This window comes from Branchiostoma lanceolatum, chromosome 18, assembly GCF_035083965.1.
Source record: "Branchiostoma lanceolatum isolate klBraLanc5 chromosome 18, klBraLanc5.hap2, whole genome shotgun sequence".
In the NCBI taxonomy this organism is placed as follows: Eukaryota; Metazoa; Chordata; class Leptocardii; order Amphioxiformes; family Branchiostomatidae; genus Branchiostoma; species Branchiostoma lanceolatum.
The window spans coordinates 5,684,094-5,697,191 of record NC_089739.1 but is presented as its reverse complement, the minus strand read 5'-3'; the positions used below and the strand labels follow the sequence as shown (position 1 = coordinate 5,697,191).

General features: G+C 38.3%; 1 protein-coding gene across 1 annotated transcript; it reads right to left on the bottom strand.

Annotated features, from left to right (window-relative positions):
• Positions 1-3,013: 3,013 nt before the first annotated feature.
• LOC136424191 (protein EURL homolog) lies at positions 3,014-10,733 on the bottom strand. Its single transcript, XM_066412702.1, has 5 exons — positions 10,568-10,733; positions 7,937-8,116; positions 4,218-4,771; positions 3,942-4,004; positions 3,014-3,396 (listed from the first exon to the last, which is right to left on the bottom strand). Exons 2-5 carry the CDS (start codon positions 8,092-8,094, stop codon positions 3,170-3,172), a joined length of 1,002 nt encoding a protein of 333 aa, XP_066268799.1. The 5' UTR covers positions 8,095-8,116; positions 10,568-10,733; the 3' UTR covers positions 3,014-3,169.
• Positions 10,734-13,098: the final 2,365 nt, after the last annotated feature.

The window sequence follows — 13,098 nt, the reverse complement described above, 5'->3', positions numbered from 1 at the left end:
AGATTTTCATCCAAGCCCTCTCATGAAAAGCCATATATGTATGAAATAACATTGATTTGTTTAAAGGTAGCCTGAACTCAATCAGGCTCCTGTAACGGCTTGCCGCCCTGTAACCGCGGGGAGGGGACAGAAATCCCCGGACAGCTGGAGTTTGGGTTATACAGACTAGTTTAAAGGGTGATAGACAAATCATAAAACAACATGCAAATTTCAGTATAGCCTGGATGTTATCATCATTAGGGTAAAATCAGACAACACTTTACTGTAACACTCTACTGTAATAGGCAGCAGTCTAGTAATCCTAAGAAGGGCAGTGTTCAGGCTATTGTTAATCCTACCTTATATAGAAATATGATTTTCTTAGCCTGGGTGACATCCTCACATAGGCTTTAATCAGACAAGTATATTGTTACTGTAGTAGAAGTAGTCTTAAGAAGGACTGTATCCAGGCTATCCCTTCATACTACAATGACATATAAAGCATTTTTGGGCATTAAAAACTTGGATGGTTAAAACAAAGAACCTATTAAAGATAACATGTTTTTATTGGCCACCTTTCATGTTATATAAAATTCTTCAGGACAAATTCTTAAGACATGTACGTAAAGGAAACATTCGAGAGCAAAAACAAATAGATAAATAAACAACACCTGATTTTTTTATTCTCAATATTAAATACATGATATACAAGTACCTTTCAAAGACTTGATAAATGAGAGCTATGAAGCTGTTTTTGTGGTATAAGAAAATTATTCTACCAAAATCACTGTGACATACAGTAAGATGAATTTTCTAAGCTAACTTAATGCCGAGCAAGATTACTGCCATATGTCTAAATGATTTCATTATGATGCGCAATTGAGAATCACAGCATTGTGTTTTGGGGTTTTTTATTGCTAGAGTTACTAACATGCAAACCCCTGCAGTTTACCAGTCTACACATTCTCCTATATGCCATTGCTCCTGTATTGTTACATTGTGCAAATGTGTCATTTCAAGTCTTACATTCTCATAATAGTATTAAGATGTAATCAATGTATGGTTATGATGTAATAAAGTCTGCACTTCTTAAACATTGGAGCACTTGGTAATGTTAATGCACAAGCCCCCTATCATTGAGAGTATATATATCTAAAACTGCTATAATTTATAGCACGTCTTGTCCAGTTATTCTTTAATAGGGTTAACCAGAGGTTTGGAGTTTGAATCCACCTGCTATATTTAAAGGAGCCTTTATTAAGCACTCTCATTTTGGATGGTGGTGTAAAGCCGGTGGCCTTATGTATGAGGGAGCTTTGGGTGTAAGCCTCAAACCTCTGCACTTTTATTTAAGAAGCCAACACAGTCTTTAATTGGAAGTGTACGGATGACCTCAGGTGTGCTTGGCTAAACACGCGAACCGTAGCGAAGCCACATCGCACTTTTTAAGATAACGAAAAAGAGCACTGCTTCGTCCTTACTGAGGTTCAACCACTTGACCTTTACATGGCTTGTCCCTATAAGGAGAATACCGGTAAGCAACCTTGTCAACTTATCTGTGTTAACAGTGCTGCAGGGCATCTGTGTTTTTGAGGTCAAAATGACCTAAGATTTGTCATTTTTGGCCCCTTTGATAGTTTGTCCTTAAGAAAAGGTTACAAAATATAAGTATAGGCTTTGTACAGTAAATTGAGTTTCAACTGACATTACAATATAGCTGGAGTTATACAAGCATACAGGGCCCTGGGGCATTTGTCACTCTAGTCCCTTCTGAGAAAGAGAATGGTACTAGTGTTGTCTAATAGACCATTCCTGACTGTCCATCACAATTAGCAGTTCAGCCAATGATAGTATGGCAATTAAAAATTCGACCAATGAGAGAGTGGCCATATATCTGTCAAATATTTGAATCTTTGTTTTGATTTTACATTTCTACATTTAGACAGAGGTTGGCCGGACCATTTGGGATCAGTCTGTTACTGCAGGTGTAATGGAAATCAAACTTCCAAATGACAATGTTGGCTACTCATGTTTTTTTAATACAAATTTAACTTAAAATGCTAGTCATGTCTCAACTAACCTGTGCCAAATTATGAGATGAATGTCCTGAGAGGAATGACCTGTAGTTATATTTGACATTTTGTATACTAGGTCAAAGTAATTAAAAGGGCCAAGGATGGCATATTTCATAGGTCAATTGCTCTGAGTTGTTGGTATTTGCAGGGACACCGAATGGAGTCTGACATTCTGTAATTGCCTTGATAATTGTATCTAAAACACATCAACACATGACGCATAGTTTACTCGAAAGAACTTTATTGAAGAAGACCCAAGTGTTACATTGACTAAATTGATACCGTTTGTTATTACATGTAGTAAACTTTAAGGTACTTTCCAGCTTCAAACTTCCGAAGAGGATAACGATACAAAGCATTTGTTTCTCAAGCAGAGTTTTGATATTCTTGAGTGGCATTCTTCTGTCACAAATGTGTAGTTCTGTATGAAATCACAAACTAAGATGATATCATCTACATTGGGGCCAAAACAACACATCTGCTTGGAGATTGAAATTGAATAATGGTTTGAACTACCTAAAATGTCATTCACATATTACCAGTGATATATGTTATACCTTAACAAAATGTTAAGTTTACAACTGTTTTTCATGAGTATTTTTGCCATCATCCCATATGTCACTTGTATCCATTAACAACTATCATAAACCACAATATTCAAAAATATATTATGTTAGTCAATAATCTTCCTAGCTTCCTAATTTTTACAAAATGTACAAAATTACAACTTTTTGGTCTGGGATCAAAGTTTCATTTCAAACTTCAGGCAGTGACTCCAGTTTCATATAAGTCAGTCAGTCATTATAAACTAATCTATTTAGTACAATTTGCAGATACTGTTACAGTTCCTTTCGTGCAATGTTTGACTGGAAAGAAATAACCCAGTCATATTCCATTAGTGCAGTATTAAACTGAATAACAGTCCTAAATTTAGTGGTGAACTTGAAATGTAAGGTTTAGAAGATCTTAAAGTTTCTGCTCAGCAAATATAAACTTGATTTATAGAGTTTCAAAGGCATTCTTTCAAGTTGCTACAGTACTGTACAGTCAAGTTTCGCAATTCTAATCCCTAATTTTGGCAATCGACATGCCAAAAGTTTTGGAAGTCACTTAAATTATGCCTTAGTGTTCATGAGTCTTTCAGCTCTAAAGACACTGTGGTTGGTCAGTTGACTTGATTGATTGACAGCAGGGATGTGGCGACTGTCGGGTGAGTTGGGGCGCAGGTGGGGCATGCGGTCCTGGGCCTTATGCAGCTGGTAGATGACCGTGTGTTTGACCGATATCTGGTTGAGCGTCCAGTCACGCTCTTGTAGTGTAGACACCAGGTCGCCGGATGTGTCTGTATTTTTTAAAAAGGACTTTGTTAGACACAAATTGATCATAAAGACTATAGCACAAAAGAAAAGTTTAACTGTCTTATATTTTCATGAAACAACTACAGTGAAACCTGTACAAGTGACCACCTCTACATAAGGACCACCTGGCCATTGATATACCGGGTTCAGTCAAACCTGTAGAAGTGAACACCTTTAATTTACATAAAAGGGCCACCTGGCCAATGTGAACATGAAGTTTTTGCTGGTCCCTTAGATAATGTTTCCCATTGACACAAGCATTAAGAATCCTGCCTATGCATGTACATGTAGTGAACACCTGTCCACATAGACCAGATTTTATCAGTCCCCTGAGGGGTCTATTTGCATGTGTTTTGACTCTACTGGCTATGTTGAAACTTTACTTGCAAGTTTCATATAAAGATATTGAGTCAGACATAGGTGTTCACATAGTACGTCATGTACTTTCACAACATTTTCTCCACTCCCCACAAGTCAAGCAGAATTTAGAATCAAAATTTCTGACAGCTATTATACCATTTTGACTCACCATCTATTCTCATTCTCAGGAAGGCAACACAGGCTTCCAACTGCTCACAGTTCAGGCTTTGCACTGTAAAAAAATCAAGAAAAAACTGGTTAATTAAAACCTTCAGTTATCTAGATATGTACATGTACAAGTAAATTTTGACTTGGCGCATTACTCATGCATCACCAGAGAGCTCATCCATCTCTAAAAAAGTTTTTTTGTTGTTGTATTTCTGTACATTAAGTTATTGTTTTTCTGCTACACAAAAATTAGAAACGGTGAAGTGCCCAAACTTACATTGCTCCTTTGTTATTGGCAGTTGGATGCAGAAATCTAGTGGTCCTGATGACTTGTTTTCTGTCACTCTCTTCGGTACGGTGACTTTTTCGTACACGCACACGTCTTCTTCGTCTTCCGAAGACGATGATGACAAGCTGTTTCGCCGCAACTCGTCGTAGATCTCTCTTCTCTCTTCTTCCTCTGAGTCGCCGAGGTAAAACTGTGGTCTCGGAGTCTTCTTTTTTTTCACCAAGTTGAGGAGAGTATTGTCTTTGTATACTGGAAGGCCCTGCAGTTGGGCTAAGAACTTGTTCCTTGTGTCCATGCGTTTGCTGCAGTATCTCGGCAAGGTGACATTCTGGAATCTACTGTTCTGAATGCTCTGCATGGTTGCGTTAGATTTCTGTATGTCGTTTTTGAACCACCGCAAGGTTGTGCTGACAAAGTCTTTGACTTCGGAATAGGTCGACTGTTCTGGTCGCATTGAGACTTTCAGGATGGGAGAGCTTTGCGGACTGGGCGTCGACCGTCGCAAAATGTCGTGCCACCTGTCGAAACAGTCCTTGTGACCTCTGAAAAATAAACACACCCAGTGGTTAATTTTCTGCACGTTTCGCTAAACATCACAGACAACATGAACAATTTTGGAAATGTCTCCCAACAATCGTTTCACAGGAGCTTCGACTTACATGTCTTACCTCGTCGAGTCTTTCTCAGCTTCTGAAGAACTGTGCACCAATGACAAGTGCCACAAGCCAAGAGAGGGTTACTCAGAAGAGGCTAATTGTCCAGTTTTAGGGTTTCTGCAGCAATCATTAAATTTGCCCTACTTTTTCCATTGTCCCTTGTTCTTTTTTTTTTACAGAAGGATGAACCCATACAAATAGCATTAACCTAAAGAAGTATGCAGCCCAGTTTTATTTAGAATTAGGTTTCTGCTGCAGCTATCATGATTTGATATATCTGCTAAACTTTTTCCAATATCAGTGTTTTTTTGGTTCTTTTTTACTACCAAGCACCCATACAATGCAAATAGCCTAGAGTAGCGAACTGGGGCATTGCACGCATTGGACAACATGTGATGACCCAAACTGGGGCAATGCACGCATGGGACTACATGTGATGACCGAATGGCCACACTTCTCAAAACGGTTCCAAGGTTTCTCCGGCTATCATTATACATGTATGACTGCTCTACTTTTTCCATAATGATTGTTTTTTGGTTCTTTTTAACAGCACATATACAAAATCATAATAAGCGAATTGGGGCATGCATACAAGGGACGTCTACATTGTATATAATAACTTGGCTACACTGCTCGAAAAAGTTTCAAGGTTTCTGCTGCAGCTTATGATCATTGAATAATATCTGCTCTACTTTTTCCATTGTCTTTTTTTTTTTTTTAAAAGCAGCCGTACAATGCAAATAGCCAAGTAACTCCTTGGGCATTTAACACATGCATGAGACAACATGTGACAGCCGGGCCCGACCCTTCTCAGAAGGACTGGTGTGAAAACGTCCTGGGGGCTTGTTACTACCGACAGTACGGCTTATGATTCATCGGTGTATTATAACCGGCTGGATTTGTACGGTACCAGGTAGTATCAGGTACAGAAAAAAATCACAAAATAAGAGGTTGATTCTTATAATTGCACAGAGTACCTTAAGACCACCATTTGGAAATAAAATGAATTTTAAGAGATTTTCTATATACAATGCAGCATTGTAATACCTGCATGAGGTATGATCATTTGAGGTGTTCAATACATTTTTAGAAGGCCTCGAGAACACCGATTTTGTGGTCTTCAGGGGTACCTGGTAGATATGACAAGAGTATGGGACATATTTTGTGATTTTTCTGTACCTGGTTAAGTGTTACCAGGCGCCATACAAATGCAGTTGTTATAATGAATAGTTGTAGTGTTGTCAACAATTGAATTCAAGAAGGCTGGCAATGCCTATCGTTAAATTGACTAACAATGTTATTGCAAAAGGTTTTGTTTCTGTTTGAAAAGAAGTAGGGCTGGATTCTAATTGAAACTAAGAGAATTGACAGAGCTTAGAGGGATCACAATGATTGTATATATTTTGTATATTGCATATTGCAACTAATCGTAAGGTAGATTGTTGTATTAGCTTAGTTTGTTTCTGGTTTCTTAAATTATTGGTTCAGCAAAAAGCAGCAATGGTCAAGACTCAAAAGCTTACATGCGATTAACTTAAAAAGTTTTAGAGTTTTAGAACTCAGGTAGAGTTTGTACACCGTGGCACACCATTTATCTGTGTTTGATCGCCAGGTTCTTTAACTACACAGATCAGGGTGTGGCCCTCAGAAGACAAGACACAAACGATTGAATCTTCTTCAAAGAACTACAACCACAAAAATAAGCTACCCCATAACTTGTATTATTATTAACTCGGTTGGGGAGCAATCACAAGACCGATTTTGAAACAAAAAAAATTGGTTTTAGAGCTCGAAATCTGAAATCTAACACAAGAGAAAGCTCACCTGTTGCTTAAGCTTGCAGCACCACCCTTTCAAGTGAGATTTGACCTATAATTATATGGTGTGACCTTTTGCACAGGCGACTGATTGCGTAGAAATGTCGTCTTTTCAGTCAGAGTGACGCATTAGTGACACGTGTGATCACAGCCGCTTTGAAAAGGTCGTCAGTTCCGATGAAAGGTTAGAATGGGTGGAGTTTAAAAGGCCGAAAACGTAATTATAGATCCTTGAGATAAGTCTTTTGTTTTCTAAGTTACGGTGAAAACAGTTTAGTTCTGCGCTAATGACTTTTGGTAAGGACAGCAATGTTTTGAAATCTTAATTAAATCTGGAATTGCAATGTGGACACAGAAATGCCTTTGTTTTCAAAGGTCAGAAAGGGTGGGGTCTAAGCTACGAGAAAACCTAATCAAATTATACATAATTCTTTTGTTTTCTAAGTTATAGCGAAAACAGTTAAGCTCTGCACTAATGACTTTTGTTAAGGACGGCAATGTTTTGAAACCCTAATTAACTCCATAATTGCAATTATAGATACACAGAAGCTTGGAACATACAGATTTGCAGTGCCTTTTGAAAGGTCAAAAAGGGTGGAGTTTAAACAATGGAAAAAATATAATTATGGATAATTCATTTGTTTTCTAAGTTAGAGTGAAAACAATCTCGCACAAATGATTTTCCGTTAAGAGGCAACGTTTTGAAAATTGAATCTAAAAGTGAGAAAGTTAACACAAAGAAGATGGGAAACATTGCAATACATTTTGCGAAAGGCTGTGATTGAAAATTAAAAGTTTGAAAATGGGTGGGGTCTTTTTTTGCAATGCCCTGTCTTTGTGCAATAAGTTTACCTGACTTTTAGATATGATCAGTGACATTTTCGTGTATGCAAGGTGTGACCTTATGCATGTTATTAGCCTGGGAAAGGTAATGAAGTTTGATCCAAGATTAAGATTGTTCTAGAACACGAGATTTTAGAACTGTAAGTTAATTCCCCTGCAGTACTAGTGAAATGCAACAGGTGGCTGATTATTCTATATTTTGCACTTGACAACATACCAAAAGTCATAACATCATCCACAATCTCTTGAGTTGTGATATTCACAAAGAAACAAACAAACCAACATTCAGACCTGAAACATTACCCTTTGGTGAACTGAATAGAGGTGAAAAACAATTAGCCATTATAAGCCTAATGTTTGGAGCATTTTATACTTAGTCATGGCATCTTACCTTGCATATGTATGAGGTGTTTTCGCTGTTGTGCCGGGAGAGTTTTCGAGACAGGCCTGACAACGGACCAGCTCCTCTCTCGTGACCTGGTGACAGACGTCGCACTCTGACGTGTCAAGGTCAACAAGGTCAAAACGTGTCAGGTCCAGCAGACGCATCTTGCACGCTCCTCTTTCGACGCTGTAAAAACGATAACGTCAACACGGTTATAAGATTGGGCGGCACAATGTCGCCTAGGGCGTTAGGGCGTAACATCTTTACATTTAAGCAAAATTTCACCAGGGTACTTAATTTTATGTATAATTCCGCCACTCTGAAAAGATACGTCCAAACAGATCTCCAAGCCAAATCCCCCCAGTATAATGCACTCCTGTATATCTATCTAAACTGTGCATATACCTGGGGGGTGCTGTACTTAAGAGATCTCTCAAACCTACTGTTTTTCAAAGCGGCAGACTTAAGTAACATGGCGCATTAATGTTAATGGTGGTTGGAGTATTTGCCTAATGGATTCGGATGGTTTTGGGTTCGACCGTTCAAATCCCGGTCGGGTCATGCCAAAGAATCAAAAAATGGTACAGATTGACTTTATATATTTAGGAGAAAGAGTTGAACACTACAAGTGGACTAGCCCCCACTGTAGTGGCCTGCGTGGCCCAACTCTTGTGTACCCCAAACATCTGCTTGGTTATTAGTCACTCTTACAACAATAGACCTGGGACATGTGGTCTGACTACGGGAGGAACTTGACAATGGATTTTTTTCATTTGATTACGTGTATAAACTATAATGGGAAGAAAGATGACTAGATTATGAGTCATACATATGGTCCCTTGGGATCATAACATCAGCTTTCGGTGGTTTCTATATTTGGAGATTGAATAATAGAAAGGTAAAACTTTTAAAAGTCTGTTTTTCTTTTGAGTAAGAAAAAAATTACATGTGCTATTCTGCATGAGTGTTGAATCTTGGAATATACTGCAAACTGAGATTTTTTAGTCAGGCTTTAAATTAAAGTTTAATTTTGCCAGATTAGATTTCCTACATTGTAAGTTTGCTAAAAGTTACCACCAAAAGTAGTTCTGAAAATGTTCTTTTCTATTAGATAAAGTGAATTCAGTGAGATGCTTAGATTATCTGAAAATAAGTTTGAACCTGAGAAATTGAAGAATTACGGTGCAAAGGGCAATCATCCCAAAACCATTAGCTGAAGAAATTACCGTAAAATATGCACAAATCATCCACAGATTGAGCTATTATTTACACCAATTTCAAAGTACAAGTAACCCTTTGAATAAATGCAGTAATTTCACACATTATATATTACGTGATGCAGATTTCGCGTTACACAGATGGTCAGTTTGCATAATTTTTAACAGTCCAGATGTTTAGGGTAATTATTCACAGCTATTGTTTCTTGTTCCTTTGTCCATTGTACGGTTATATGTTTAGTTCTCTGTGCAGTTTCTGACGTGTTTTTCCTTTGTTATAACGTTGTCTAGCGTCTACACTTTTTTCAGTCTGACTTAAAGTCCTTTGTTCTTTTGGGACCCGACCAATTTCTTTGTCCGTCGAAATACACATTCTCATTTTTGCGTTGGATTCCAAATCCCAATAACAGACTATAAGAGTATAAAAATGGGTTTGACGTCAAAGGGATTTAAAGAAAAAAGACGGACAAAAATGTTAATCACAAAATGAAATGTTAGCCCGGGTCGCGTCGGCCTCCTTGGCTTTGAAGATGCGCTGCGAACAGTAGTTTGAAGGCCCCGACACGTTAAAGTTCATCGTGGCATGTGTATATTTTACCAAGGAGGTTTAGATTTTACCCAAACTTTTCTTTTACAATACTATTATTTACCCCAAAATAAACGCAAATATGCAAAGGATTGTCATTAAAATATGTAATAAAATGCCTTTCCGTTTGTTGACCATGACTGATAATTGTTATGAATAAATATTACAAATTTTACGGCTAGTTACACTAATAATGGCCATTAATATTACTCAGTCTTTACATCTTTTTAAAGATTATTGTATCAAGTGGGTTGTATCAAGCGATAATTTTGTTTTTCTCACCCAAGAGACCGTGACGAAACAAATATGTGGGGGACAGAGTCCAAAAATATCCAGCGATTGCAAAAACAACTGCGTTCGCATAACAAAGGCACCGCTCGAATGCTCACCATGCCACATCCGGCTTTCAAGTACACGTCCTTGCTAAAAATATTCAAATTCTAAAACATCTGTGTTCGCTTGCTTGTCTAGAAATATTGTGGAACGTCTTTAAAACGAGCAATTGTTATTATCCACGTAAATAACTGATATATTTTCTTGAGTCAATATTATGTTCCCTATGAGTATGACAGCCTTGTGTACGGGTGTACTAGTATGTGAGCACGTAGTTTAGTTTCAATATTTAAAAAAAAAATACAGTATCAAATGCTATAAATGCCCTACCATAATTTTCACACAAAATGTATCGGTAGTGTTAAGGTCCTAAAGCCTAGGGTCTTTGTTTCGATCATAATTCTACTAGAAACAGGAAACCAGAACCAAAATACGGAACCACAAAAACATCACCAAAATTATAACCCCCCAAAATTAACGAAAATACGAGGTTTTTCTCACCTTCTCCGGTTGAAATCGTACCCCGAACCTTCTAGAGTTAGGTCTTAGCAAGTCTGAAGCGCACACAAAGGAACAATACGCTTTGTTGAGCCGAAAACGCTTTACGTGACGCTGGCTGTATCGTGGACACGCAACAACAAAGGCCAAAGCAATTACCTACTGCGAAGACGGGATCACCTATGACGCAGGCACCTGCTTCCGGTGACGTAAGGGATTTCCCAACCACCCGGATATAGCTTAGGCCGTTTCACTTCTTGTATAGGTAAATACTATTTGTAGTCCATCAAAATACAGTTAACAAATCAAAATGATCTAAAAGTTCATTCTGGCGTTATCTTGATATCAGCCATTTTATAGGTTTTGGAATGGTATTGAGAAATTTGGCATCTTTTATGCATATATTTTTTCTCCCCGAATTGTAGACAGAATATACTATTCCTTACACTTATGGTTGGTGAAAAGACGAGTCTATTATGATTTTAGGGGATTTTAATGAAGAGTCAAGAAGAGAGGAAACGAGCTAGCCAGACGACTGGGGAACCGTTAGGGGATATCCGGTGTGCTTCCTGGAAAAGCGCTGACTTGTACAAGGAAATGAATTTGGTCGGCGAATTTGACGCTGATTTTTTTTCACAAACAAAAAATGAGACAGACTGAGAGAGTTTGTTGTGCTGCACGTGTACTTGGCCTTGGTGGCACTGGATACAGGTGAGATTTACTAGATTAAAATTTTGCGCTATTTAGAGGAAAGTTACAGCCAAGCCATCTTTACATTAAGATCACCTGGCCACTTTTTGATGGTCTTTCAGACTCTCTCAAATTTTCCCGTTGACATAAAAATCCTATACATGTATATAGAATAGTGACCACCAGTCCACCAGATTATAATATCGTCCCCTGAGTGGTCTTCTTGGGCAGTTTTGACAGTAGATATGTAGAAAAACAATTTTAAGACAAGGGGGAGGGGCCCGTTGTGCAGCAACTAATGTGATACATCAGAAATCTGAACTTGTCAGAGTCGGGCAAGACTTTCTATAAAATTAAAAGTGTAATAAGTCCCGGGATTTCAGTTAGGAATTTCTGTGACCGTCCGTATTTAGTTCACACACATAGCTGCCTCATTATCTGAGAAGTATTGACATATATACTTCGAGGCTCATCCATATAACGTTTAACTGTCACATTTTGTGAGTCTAGAATGCCCTAGAACAATCATGACTTTGCCTTTTCGTCGTGAGCCTGCAGTATGAAAATGAATCTCTAGTCGGCGCTGCTACAAGTTCGTCTGCTGCAAGCTGCCCTGTGGGTAGTCCATGGCAAATCAGTCCATTTTGGGGGTCTACCCATAATCCTTTAGAAGTTTAGAACTATAAGATAGTATAAACAAGTTAAGAAGGAATAGTAGACTTACTACAAACTGTGTATAAAATCAAGAAATACTGAGACGTCCAGAATAAGATATGTCTATTCTGTTCTAGACGTTGCACAAAATGAGTGAAACTCACTATTTTCTCAACCAACCTAAGGCCGCTGCAAACAAACCTTATGAATGGCATCCTTTTTAGACTCCAAATATAATGCAAGAGCGTGAAAAAAAGCTAGATGCGTGAAAGAAAAAAAAAACGAGACCATAAATGTTGTATCAAGAAGCGACCAAACATGTCATCACAGTCAAATAAGTCTTTTCTTCCTGTATTCAAGAGGTGCACACAGTGTACACTGGTGTGGTAAACTGGTTTCCCTTACCAAGTCGGGAACTGCACTCAAGGCTACCACGCTAGTGTCGCTTCTCACAACTGCCGAACTGGTTTCACTCCTACAACTACAGCCATGGCTATCTCACTAATGTCAGTTCTACAAGTACGCTCAAGGCTACAACACAACATATTTTCCAATTTTGAATGCTCGTCCTGGTGTCATCCTTACAATTTACTTGCTGTTGCCTGATCTGAACGCCTTGAGTTCTAGGCTACTGCATGTCACGATTCTATTTCTAAGAAAACTTGGCTAGTCTTAAGAATCATTAAATTTGAACCTTTCATCCCTTCCCCCAAAGTGCCTAGGTCGTATCCAAGAGTAAGTCATTGAGCTGGCGACCTCTCCACCAATCCGCACATTTCTTACATACCAGTCTGGAAGTTTATAGTAAGTCTTCTGGTGCGGTCATGGCTTGACCGCAAATAACCTCTTGACGTCATCTCCAAGCAGAAGTGCGGTGTTTGACCTGGGGTTCGGTCAAAACACTGCGGATCTGCTCAAAGATTTTTCTTAGGATTATACTTAAAACGTCCATTCGGACGAATCCAGTAACTTTTTTTCAGGGATATTTATCGAAACCCTTGTTTTTTTTAAAACCTTTCCGAGAAGCGTTTCAATGCTTTGTTGCATATATGATACGAAACTGGTTTCCGATGGTATTCAAATGACTAGCTTTTCTACCGACACCGAAAATACCAAAATTACAAATTCCATCACAAGTTCAATGTAAAAATATTCAATATTTTAAGCTATTGACCCCAATGTATTGGCTG